The following is a 12,450-nucleotide window of genomic DNA, read 5'->3' as shown; positions in this document are numbered from 1 at the left end:
AGAAAGGATGCGAAGTGCTCCGTGGGTTAACTCAGAAGACAGCGTTAGTGACTACGGACTGAGAGATTCACGGGAGGTAACTCAGCAAGGCCCTGGAGGCTTACAGAGCATCCAGCTTGGATAGAACAATGAATTACTTTATTTCCATAAACAAAAAGAGAAGAGAAAAGGCCCCAGAGAAGGTTCATGGATGATTTCCCAGGAGGGTCTTTTTACTCTTGGGAAGGCTAAACCCTCTACTAGAATTAGGAAGCAAAGCTTAGGTTAGGAGAACTTCTTTGGAAACTAGGACAATAAAGGGAGTGGGAGTGGGGCGGGGGGGGGGGGAGAGGAGCGGGGTGGGGGGGGTGGAGGTGTGGGTAAGGAGTTGGTGGGGGATGGTGACAGTGAAAAGGATCAGGGACCAGGCATTTTCTTACCTTTCCAATTGCCCGGCTCTTGGGCTCCCACTCCAGGTCAGCTCCCCTGCTTCTTCCTCTGGGGGTGCAGCAGGGGGTACAGGCGTGGTGGGGGCAGGGGTACTACTGGGGAAGGCACTGGGCAGGCTCATTGGCATCTGGAGTGACTCCATACTCCTGTGCAAGCCAGAGAGCTTGGGGTACATGCGGGGTTCCTTGGGGACATTGAAGCCGCTCATAAGCTCCAGGCCCTGAGAGAAGCTGGCTGAGTTAATATTGAGGATGGGTGCCGGGCTGGGAGTGAAGCAAGTGGGGAGGGGACCACCCGCTGCTGAGCTTGTGGTATGCAGATCCTGGATCTTGGGGGCGTGGACTTCACTGGAGGATGGTAGGTCCAGACTGTTGGAATTGACCTTGTCCAAGTTGGCCAAAGAGGGAGGCTTAACAAAGCTCTTGGATGTGGCCCTGTGGGAAATTGAGTTAAGAAAACATCATTTACTAAGGGTCTTTTCCCTGTGGGTAGACCCTATACTGAGTGTTGTGAAATATTGGAAGGAGGAGACATAGACCCTGATAGTCAAAGGAAGAAGCCAGCACATACACAGAGGAAGAAATAAATCCTTTTATAAAATACTCTGCACATTAATATAGCACAAGTCATGTATTATGGGGAACAGCATGTTGTAGCTTAGCATCAGGAGAACTGGGTTGGATTCCTGATTCTAACCCCGAACAAGTCATTTAATCTCTCCATGCCTCTACTTTCTCATCTGTAAATGGGGTTAATAATATTTGTACTAAATTATAAAGAACAAGCTTGGTCCCAAAGATGAGAGATGAGAAGACAATTCCCCTGTTCCTTTTCAGAGGCTGGGGTCCATGGGTATGGAGTACTGAATTTAACATTAGTTGGTTTTTTTTAATCTGTTTATTGGTTTTTAATGATTTTTCCCTTCCTCTTTTTCTTTTTTTCAAAACCAATCAACGAACCAATTTCTTTGTTGTAAAAGGATGGTTCTCTGGGAGAGGGTGGATTAGAGATAGAGGGGGAAATCAAGGTGATGAAAAAAAGATGAATAAAAATCTATTTTAAAATAATTTAATTATTTAAAAATAAAAATAATAATACTTGAGCTAACTCTCATAGGGTTGTTGTGAGAAAAGTGCTTCGGAAAAAACCTTTGAGTCCTGCTATACAAATGTGCCATTATAGGGCTAGGAGGAGAGGAGAGGAGAGGAGAAAAGAGGAGAGGAGAGAAGAGAAGAGGAGAGGAGAGGAGGGGAGAGGGAACAGAGGAGAGGAGAGGGAAGGGAGGAGAGGAGAGGAGGGAGGAGAAGAGAAGAGGAAAGGAGAGGAGAAGAGAGAAGAGGAGAGGAGAGGAGAGGAGGAGAGGAGGAGAGGAGAGGAGGAGAGGAAAGCAGAGGAGAGGAGAGCAGAGGAATTCTGGTACCTGAGCGGGGTTGGCGGTAGCTCTGCAATCTTGGTGGCTGGCGGGTGGCTCCCTTGATTCTTAGGGGTGCTCTCTGGTGAGCCGATGCTCTTCAAGGAAACATTGTCTGGGTCCAAGGCCACTGCCTTGGCCTTGGCTTTCTCCTTTTCCCGGTCAGTCTGGTTTACTGGGGCTGGAGTAGTCCGACCCCCAGCAACCTTGGAAGGCTCCTTCAGCCTTGAAGTTGAGAGGCCACCTTGCTTGGTACTGAGGAGACTAGGATCGATGCTGCTGCTCACAGGACGGGGTCCACCCCTGCCTGTCACACTCATGGAGCTGGACTTGGCCGGTCGGGGCAGACTGCGATATTGGATGTTAGTGCGGGCCCCAGGAGCCATGAATCCAGGCTCAGTGCTGTTGGAGGCATCCAGGCTGGTCTTACGCCCATTCACTGGTTTTACGGGGATGCCTGATGACTTCTGGATTTTACTTAGGGTGGCGGAGCCACCTGCCTGCATGACAGTGGCTGTGCCTGTGGCTGGAGGAGGCTTCTTGTAGCCAAAGGATCCTGAGGTGGAGGGTCGGGCAATGCCTGAAGGGGGCTTCTTGGCATCTGCAAGGCGGTCCCGGCCAGCATCTGAGGAGGAGCGCTGCAGCCCCGTATTCTTCACTGAGAGTTTGCCTTTGTCTGAAGCCTTCCCTTCAGGCTTGCCTATGAGAGAGTGGGGAGGAGGTCGGGTCTAGGGAATGAGTACTAATGCCTTTCTTTGAGCTCCTTGCTATCCCTTTGTGCAGGTCTAAGGGACTCTGGTCAAATTGCTACAGACCCAGAATTGGGGAACCTGGTTAAATTTGAGCAGGCACCAGATATGCTAAGTAAGACTCAGCCTAAGGAGGAAAATTCTAGAAATCTCCTAGGAGCCCCTACAGCGTTGTTTTGGAAAGACTTCAAGTGTCTAGGTACCCTGCTTTCATGGCAGGAGCATCTCTAGTAGCTAGGATGGATGGGGTTCCACGCAAGAGGGCCAAGAAGGGACTACACCCAACAAGAGTTCTGGGAAAGCAAAAAAACCCAAATTAACAAGGAGAGTCTTGTACATAAAGAAAACAACTGGCAACAACAGACCTGAGGGAGATATTGATAAAGGCTAAAAGATATCCATGGGGCTGCCCGGGAATATCTACAAATAACAAAATTGTCATGATTCAGCTGTTTGATTTCTCCCTTTGAAGTTCTCTCTAGGATAGAAAGCAAGTACTTTAGGGACAATCCTCTCCTTGTACATCATCTCTGGGATTGTGTGACAATTCATCCCAGAGTCTAAGAAGAGCAAAGGGATTCCTGAAGGACCCATTGGGAAGCTTATGGAGCACCCCACGGGTTGGCGTCAGGAGCAGAGGGAAATAAGATTCCAAGCTGGAATAGCCCTATTTTACCCTCACGAATTTCCCAGGCTTACCTGCTACTTTGAGAGCGCTCTGGGCTGTGTGGGTGATGGGTGAGGTGACAGCTACTGGGGGGGTCTTGCCCTTCTTCAGGGACCCTGGGGGTCCCAGGCTGATGGGCTTCTTTAGCTCTCCGCCCTTGGAAGTCTCATCACAGCTCTCCGGCCGTTCTCGCCTCCACTTGGAGGTCCCGGGCTCCATCTTAAGGCTTCCGCTGTCGTATTCCAGTTTCTTTGGGCCCTTTTCCTCTGATTCGCTGAACCAGCTCAGCCCACTTTCCACTAGTGAACGCTTTTCTGAGTCTGTGCGTAACTGGGGTGGGGAAGGGAGGTGGAAAGAGTGAGGCCTTGCCTAGATTACTTGCCAGATTTAGAGGTGAAGGGATGATTGTAATCAATCGACAAACATGTGTTAAGCATTTCACATTTACCAGTTACTATACTAAGAGCTAAGAATACAAAGAAAAAGCAAAAATAGCCTTTGCCCTGAAGTAGCTTATGGTCTAATGGGGGAGGCAACATGCCTGATTATATATGTGTGTGTGTGTGTGTATGCATATAGGTATGGAAATACATATATATGTATGTATATATACATATATGTATAGGGTGACCCCAAAAAGTAAAGAGCTTAAACATTTTAAGGTTTAAGAGCTTAAAATTGTGCTAAGACTTTTGGAATACTCTGTCTCTATCTATCTATCTATCTATCTGTCTATCAATATATCCATAGATCTGCATATCTATATCTATATGTGTGTGCATTTATATGTATATATCCTAGATATGTTGTCTTCTCCATTAGACTATAAGTTCATTTATGGCAAAGACAATTTTTGCTTTTCCAAAAGTCCAATATCTATTTATATATGTATCTATCTGGATTGTGTGTGTGGCTTGTCCTTCGTTCTTGAAGAGTACCATGACATCAGGGAGATGCTCCTTGACTGGACAACAGTTGGTCCCTGCCCTGTCCAAGCACCATTTAATGGTTATTTCTTAGGCCCTCCTGGCTCGGAGTGAATGTAAATAGTAACGTTGAGGGTCTTCTCCTCCCAGTTTGATCTATCTAGAATACCTGGTGTGCAAACACACATGTACACACACAAACATACACACAAACATACATGTACATACAAGATCCATGCAGGATAAATGAAAGGTAACCATAAAGGAGAAGGCCCTAGCACGGGGACATGACAGGCTGGGAAAAGTCTCTTGCAGAAGGTATCATTTGATTTGAGTCCTGATCGAAGCCAAGGATTTTAGGAAGTGGAGGCGAGGAGGGAGGGCATTCCAGGCATGTGGGATAGCCAGAGGGAAGAGATGGAATGTCGTGTGTGGGGAACAGCCAGGAGATCAGTGAAGCTGGATTGTAGAGTGAGAGGAGGGGAGTAACGCGTAAGAATGCTGGCAAGGCAGGACAGGGTCAGGTTGTGAAAGGCTTTGACTCTGGAGGTATTAGGGAACCCATAGTAGAGGGATGGCATGTTAAAAACGATGCTTTAGGAAAGTGGCTTTGCAGCGGCATAGAGGATGGTTTGGAATGGGGAGAGACATGAGGCAGGGAGACCAATTAAGAGGCCACAGCATTGGTCCAGGGGAGAGGTGATGAGCACCTGAACTAGGGTGGTGGCTGTGTGAGTGGAGAGAAGGGGACATATCCAGGAGATACTATGGAGATGGAAACAAGCTTTTGCAACTAATTGGTTACGTAGAGTGAAGGGGAAGGATGAATCATAGATGACATGACAGTTTCAAACCTGGGTAACTGGGAAGATAGTGTTTCCCTTGAAAGTAGAAGGAAATCGCTCAGAAAAGGGCTGGGTTTGGGTAGAAATCTGGCGAGTTCTGTTGTGGACGTGTTTGAATACTTGTGGAACATAAGGGTTAAATAAAGAGAGGTTTGGGCCACCTCTTTCCTCACCCTAGTCCTGACTGCTCATGTCTATCACCCCTAAATTCATGGAACTCCTGAAAGTAGGGGCGGGGGGCTTCTAACTCTAGCCACATCGGATGGTTTAGGGGAAGGTTTAGTGGATGTGGTCTCCCTGACTTGCTGAGGAATGTGCTTCGGGGCACAAGGAAACGGGTCGGTATTTGTATATCCGTGGAAGACCTGGCCTGCAAAGATGGCACGACCTTCTCCAGGACTGTGGGTCAGAGTCACTCTAGTTGGACATTTTTCAGACTCACTTACCACTACAGTTGAGTTCCTTCGAGAAGCAGTAGGGGTGGTGGGGAGGGAGTTGAGTGAGGAGCTGGCATTGAATTCTTCAGAACTGAGGTTGTCCGAGGCATCGCTGAGCCCACTGCTGATACTGCTGCTCTCATCCCAGCTGTAGGACAAGAGAGAAAGGCCAGGAGGTTAAGACAGAAGCAGACCTCTGGAGGAATGGCTTGTCATTAGAGGAAAGATTCACTGTAAAGCACCATCTGGAAGGAGAGGGCTACAGGGTAAGGCCTAATACCACCAATGACTGAGAATAAAGCTTTAATCTGTTTATAATTCAGGGTTCTCCTGTAAAAGGTCCAATCTCAGAGTATGGCCAAGAATCTATACCTGGCCCTGCATTGCTACAACTGATCACCAGCTTGTGTAATTTCCAGGGCAGGATTTCCAAGATGTCATTTTAAAGGGGATACTGTTCCCCCAAATCGAAGTCTGCTTCTGGCTTATGCTGACTCTTCCCTGGTGCTGGGGAAGCCCTTCAGTCTAATGGCTCAAATTAGTCACTTCAGATACTAACGACATTTTAGACATTAAAGTCATTTCCTGCTGTCTTCACTCTATCATCCTCAGATCCAGCCTCCCCCGCCCTCCCCAAAACAAAACTTTATACTCTGCCTGGGGGATTCTGGGATTGGATAGGAGATATTTCACCATAACTTGCCTGGAACCAGGCTTCCTGTCACTTCCTGGACATTTTTACCTGCTCTCCCCACCCTTTCCAGCTCTGTTCTTACATGTGGTCTTCCCCCAATTAGAATATACGCTCCTTGAGGGCAGGAAGTCTCGTGCTTTCTGGCATTATTTTAACACATTGCCTAGTACATTTTAAGCACTTAATAAATCATCTATTTTTTTTATTCCTGTCTAAGGCCAGGACCACATAATAGAAAACAAAAATTTAACAAGTTGTTCAGAGCTTAAGTATAAATAAGGTTAGGGGACAATTATTCTCTTTCATGTGTTTTTTCCTTTCTTTGTCCCCCAGCAATTGGTTCCAAGATTAAACCTTTTTACTCTAGATTAAGAGTTCTCCTTTCAACTGCCTTTTCTCCTTTAAGTCAACCTCTGCCTGCCTCAGTTTCTTCAACTGTAAAATAGGGGTCATAATAACACCTACCTCCCAGGGTTGTTGTGAGGATCAAATGAGATAATATTTGCAAAGCAAATGCCCGGCACATAGTAGGTGCTTAATAAATTGCTTATTCTCTCTACTACCACCACTGCCCCCATTTAGATATTTAATCAGCCTGATCATTATTAATAATAAATCACATTAGTACACTGCTCTAAGATTTACCAATAGCACTAATGCAATGAACTTGTGAGTAGGTAGAGAAGATATTATCCCATTTTAGAGATAAGAAAGCTGTTTCTGTGAGTTTCCCTTTTATCAGGTCACACAGCTAAGAAAGCACATTGCCTTTGCATATTTATTGGGCTAGTCCTCTTCCAATCCATGCATTCAGATTGTTAATAATAGAAAACACTGAAGTCATAGAAAGTAATCTCCTTATCTCTCTTCTGCAAATGGAGCTAACTTCTAACTTTTTGGGGGTAAGGAAGGGAGTAGGGTAGGGGGTGACAAAATAATCTATCTCCAAAACAGAAAGGAACATTTTTTAAAATAGATACATTTTTGGCGCTATTAGCAGCTATATTCAAGTTTCATATAAATCATGCAATTTCTCTCTGTTCGCAGTCTCCCCATTTATCTTTTTTCCTCCCATTTATCTTTATCTTTCTTCTTCCTCTCCCCAGCCAGGAGACTTCCCTCCCCTCTGTCCTTCAGGCATGTTTTGCTCCTTGTTACGCTTTCCAACAACAAATGGTTGGAACTGGACTTTCCACTGGGCTCCTTCCTGACCTTTTCCCCCCATTACTTCCCCACCTCTCCCCTCTGCTCTGTTTCCAGTCTTTAGTCATATTAAGCAGGCCCTTGCAGGGGTCACTTTATATCTCCAGACAGTCCCTATGCTCTGCTGTCATTCAACGTTAAATGAATCAGACTCATGGTACGGCTGAGAAGTTAACTGCTGGGGGCACATGAAGGCCAAACAGAGGTAGGGGCTGAGTATGTACAGAGTCATTTAACTTCTTGGCCAATTGCTTGGAATAACAGGCCTAGGCTGTCAAAGGGAGGCTGCTGTTATATATCTCATGCGTGTGTGAATCCATATATAATTATAAAGAGACCCTGCTTCATGTACCAATAATCTCATTTTATCTCCATGTATAGTGTCAAGACCATTAAACTTGGAGCCAATTCAATTGAACATTAAGTGTCTATTACATACCAGGCGCTGGAGGAATAAAACCAAGAATGAGATAGAACTTCTTTAAAGAGCTTATATTCTACTCAGGGGGGAAACAGCATGTACACAGTAGGTCAATATAAAATATGTAAAAAAGTAATATCAGGGAAAGGTAAATTATAGATCAGGAAAGATAATAAAAAAATTCATCCCTCAGCTGGGATGAATCAGGAAAGACCTCACATGAGAGTCCGGAAAGAAGATAGGTATTCCCAAAGGTACAGGTGAGGACAGAGAACATTCCAGGAATAATGTCAAGGCGTGGAGGTAGGAGATGAAATGTCAAGTATAAGAAAAAGCAGGTGATAGCAGTTTGCTTAGGACAGAGAGTATGAGAAGAGGAATGATAGGTGACCTAAGTCTGGAAGGGTAGGCTTGAGCCAGATCCTGAAGGGCTTTAAATGTTGAACCAGGGAGCTACTGAAGTTTGTAGAGCAGGGATGAAGAGTGGCATGATCAGATCTGTGCTTAGGAATATCACTCTGACAGCTGTGTGGAAGATGGAGTGCAGAGGGAGAGACTGGAAGCAGGGAAACAATTTAGGGAATTATTGCGATAGTCCAACCTAGAGGAGATCCGAATTGCAACAATTCTACTTTAAAAATGATTGTCTTTTACTGGGGGAAATTCATTTCTGGGCTCAACATGTCATATGGTCAGAAAGTTCCACCTTCTGCCTAATCTAAAGAGCTCTCTCTTCCATTTATACCAATTTTCTCTTGTTTCATCCTCAGGGAAGCTGAAGGAGGATTTCTTGAAAATCTCCAGTATTGTCTCATTTCTAAGCTGCTAATTTGTTCTGGGTCTCTAACTTTTTCTCACCTTTTTAAGCCCTTCATTTCAGCCACCCTCTCTTGTTCTTAGACTTGACTCAAAAACCTTAGAATGTTAAAGCTGGAGAAGTCTCTGAGAGATTGCATGGTCTAAACAGACTTCCATCTACCATTTTACAGAAAGTTAGGCATGACTTGGCTAAGGTAATGCGGCAACAGAACTAGAACTAGAATATATATATATGTATATATATATACATATATATACGTATATATATGTATATATATACATATATATATGTATATATATATATATATATATATATATATATATATATATGAAGAGATAGAGGAGATGAGAGGAGGGGAGAAAAGAGGTAAAGGGAGGGAAGAGAGGAGAGAGAAGACAAGAGAAGAGGGGAGAGAAAGTAAGAGAAAAAAGGAGAGAGAAAAAAGAGAGAGGAGAGATGGGAGAGAGAAGAGAATGAAGAGAGAGAGAGAGAGAGAGAGAGAGAGAGAGAGAGAGAGAGAGGGAGAGAGAGAGTCCTTCTGTTAAAGTTCATCTTTGGGTCCTTAAGCATGCGGGCAGCAGTACTGCTGTGTCTCAGCTTGCGTGAGTACAAGGACTCGGGAGGTTGAAAATGTTTTTGTGAATTAGCTAGTGTCTGGCAAATTTTTCTTTTTTGATTTATTTTAAGTTTCATATCATGGAATAATAATCAGACACGCAAGTCATTGGAGTGTTTGGCCCAGATTTCATCTGGTCTCATTTTAACTCAGTTGCTGGGAATAGGAGAGTGGGTGGTTTGGACATTTGGCTTGGATGCTCTGTAGTGATTTATCCAAACACTTTGAAAAAGAGAGTGAGAGAGAGAAAGTGCAAAAGAAGGCATGAGGAATAGAGTGTGCTTAATTCATTGCTATTTATACTTTGTCACTATGAAATATAATTATTAGGCAGCTATGATTGACCTTTCTTCTGAGCTCATACTGAAGATAAATCTTCTACTTACCCCCGGCCAGGATGTTACTCTCCCCATTTTACAGAATAAGGAGATTGAGGGGATCTGGGGAGGAAGCGAGATTGGCTCAATGATCCCATTATGCGTCCCAGGGCAAGAGCTGATCCTTGGCCATCAAACACAAAAGAAATATATAACCTCCTCTTAGGCCAAAGACAAAGAGTGCCTATGATACTGGGTCTTCCATCTGAATCTAATTATTGGAAGTTAAGGCCTCAGAATAGGAAAAGACCTTAGAACAAGCTTTTGGAGAGGGACTGTGGAAGTCTCAAGAGCACAAATGCCAGAGACGTTTGGGCTGGGACGCCTTGTTTGATAGGGGAGAATATGGACTTTGCTAGACCAGATCTACCTTTCTCCCACGTTAGTAGGGCCAGAACCAAGGTAGTGTTCACTGGGGAATTTTGGGAAATCTGAGGTGTTCTCAGAGGCATCTTTGAGGGCACTCGGAGAATAACTAGGCAGGAAGGGTTTGGTTATCATTTAAAAGCCAAGCTGGGGTCATTTATAGATTTAACTGCTAGTAAACCCCCCTAGAAGACTCCTGACAGATCTGCCCAGAGAAGAACGTTCAAAAGCAGGAATTCTCTCTGCTCTTGGAATTCCATGGGTAGAACCTGAAGGATGTGTCGATTCTTAGTGACAAATCCATCCCCGCTGTCTTTCTGGGTCCTTGTATTACTAAATTGCGCACCCTTCTCTTTTCTTTAGCTGCTCAGGTTATCCTTGTAGCTCAGATAAGGTCCATATTCCAAGGTCTAACCCACCCATGGCCTGTGGATCCCCTCACCCAACTAGTTACTGCATCCTCAGTTAGCAAGCTTCTGCATAGGAGAGGTGGTATAGAAGGCTAGTGTTCTGCTTCCTGCATTCTCCCGGGAAACACAGGGTTAAACATGGCCAACCATGTGGAAAGTTAATCTCCAGGCCTATCAATCAGTTCCTTTCTTGGGATCAGCCAAGAAGGGAAGATCAGGGATAAAAGGGTGGGTGCCTGGGGAGAAGGGGGGTGGGGCTTGAGAAGCAGCCATGCTCTCCTTGCCCAGGGCCCATGGGGATGGATGGGCACCACGTGGTTCCCTTAGGGACAAGGGGGTGAGGGAGTAGGATACTGAGTCAATTCCACATCGGTATTAGGGTCAACATTCCCTTACAGGTCACTGACTGTGTAGGTTAGTGGGGTGCCTGAGGGGACTCTGGGAAATCTCTTGGGGACATAATGGAAGTGGGAGGGAGGGAGCGGATCAATCTAATTAATTGTGCTTTTAGAGCAAGGTCCTTAGGAGCCGCAGCAAAATGTATTAGACAAGCAGAGTATGGGAATGTCTTCTTAGACTGCAGGAAGGGTCCCAGGACTAGGCTCCCTGGAGCTCTCACTACTTTCTCAGAGGCAGCCAGGGGCTACAGAAGATAAAGTGTTGGAGTCAAAAAGGTCTCAGTTTGAATCCTTCAGACGCAGACCAGCAAATCACTTAATGTCAGCCCCAGCTCCCTCATCTGTAAAATGGGAACAGCACCTAGTCCACAGGGTTTGTGAGGATCGAATGAGATAATATTTGTAGAGAGCTTTGCAAGCCACAAAGCACTATATACACCCTAGCTATTGACCTTTTTATTAAAAATAATAGAAGAATTCTTTCCAGAGGGTGCCAAGAAAGCCCATGGTAAGACCTGAAACCTGGAGCTGTGACGGCCAATATCCTGCACAGACTACAAAGAGATAATGCCTAATCAATGAGCTGAAGGAAGTATTACATCAGCCTTTCTGAGAAACTGAGGCAAAGTGACAGCAGAAATGAAGTGACTTGCCCAAGGTCACACAGCTAATTAAGTGTCTGAGGCCATACCTAAACTAATTGTATTGCTTTTTTTAAAAAAAATGTTAAGGCCTGGGAACCTAGTCTCTATGACATCTCAGGTTTCCATTTATTTCCAGATGAAATTTTTAGAGTGGAATTAATTATTAATTTTTTATTATTTTTAATTATATTTTTATTTATTATTTTTATTATTTTACTCAGTTTCATTTAAAAATGAAACCTATACGTTAATATTTTTTTGGGGGGGTGGGAGATACTCCTAGTGGATTGTGGGATCACAGATTTGGAGCTAGAAGAGACCTTAGGAGCTTCTAGTCCAAACTCTTCCATTTTACAGATGAGGAATCTGAAGCATAGAGGGGTTAAGTGGATTGTCTAAGGTTACATAATGAGTGAGTGAGTCAGTCAACTAGCATTTATTAAGCACCTACTATGTGCCGGACACTGTGCTGAGGGCTGGAGAAACAGAGGAAGGTGTAGCAACTTTCTTCGTGTTGACAAAGAACTGGAAATTGAGGGGATGCCCATCAATTGGGCTGAACAAGTTGTGGTGTGTGGTTGTGACGGAGCACTATTGTGCTGCAAGAAATGATTTTAGAGGATATCCTTGCAGGATGATTTTAGAAAAACATAGAAAGACTTGCACGAAATAATGAATAGTGAAACGAGCAGAATCAGGAGAACGTTGTATACAGTAACAGAAATATTGTTCAAAAAGTAACTGTAAATGACTAAGTTATTCTAAGTATTACAAATATATCAACCACAAAAGACTTATGAAGGAAGATGCTACCCATTTCCATCTTCAGAGAAAGAACCGATAAAAAGAGTTATGTTTAGTACAGTTTACATCCATCCATCTATCTATCTATCCATCTCTGTCAAATTGTGGCCTTCTCTAGTTCAGGGTGGGGAGGGAGGCAGACAATTTGGAACTTAAAATGTAACAAAAAAAATTAAAATAAGTTTTTTAAAAAAGGGAAACAAAGAAAAGCAAAAATAGTCCCTACTTTCAAG

General features: G+C 44.3%; 1 protein-coding gene across 1 annotated transcript in view; it reads right to left on the bottom strand.

Annotated features, from left to right (window-relative positions):
• NAV1 (neuron navigator 1) overlaps positions 1–12,450 on the bottom strand; it is a 226,190-nt gene that overhangs the window by 29,434 nt on the left and 184,306 nt on the right. Inside the window, exons 6-9 of the mRNA XM_036753792.1 lie at positions 5,474–5,612; positions 3,289–3,586; positions 1,850–2,540; positions 420–863 (exon numbers count right to left, since the gene is read on the bottom strand). Coding sequence (XP_036609687.1) covers positions 420–863; positions 1,850–2,540; positions 3,289–3,586; positions 5,474–5,612 — 1,572 coding nt within the window. The remainder of the gene's footprint in view (positions 1–419; positions 864–1,849; positions 2,541–3,288; positions 3,587–5,473; positions 5,613–12,450) is intronic.

Source organism: Trichosurus vulpecula, chromosome 4, assembly GCF_011100635.1.
Source record: "Trichosurus vulpecula isolate mTriVul1 chromosome 4, mTriVul1.pri, whole genome shotgun sequence".
NCBI lineage: Eukaryota > Metazoa > Chordata > Mammalia > Diprotodontia > Phalangeridae > Trichosurus > Trichosurus vulpecula.
The sequence above is the reverse complement of the archived record's forward strand: the minus strand, read 5'-3'. Positions and strand labels throughout refer to the sequence as shown.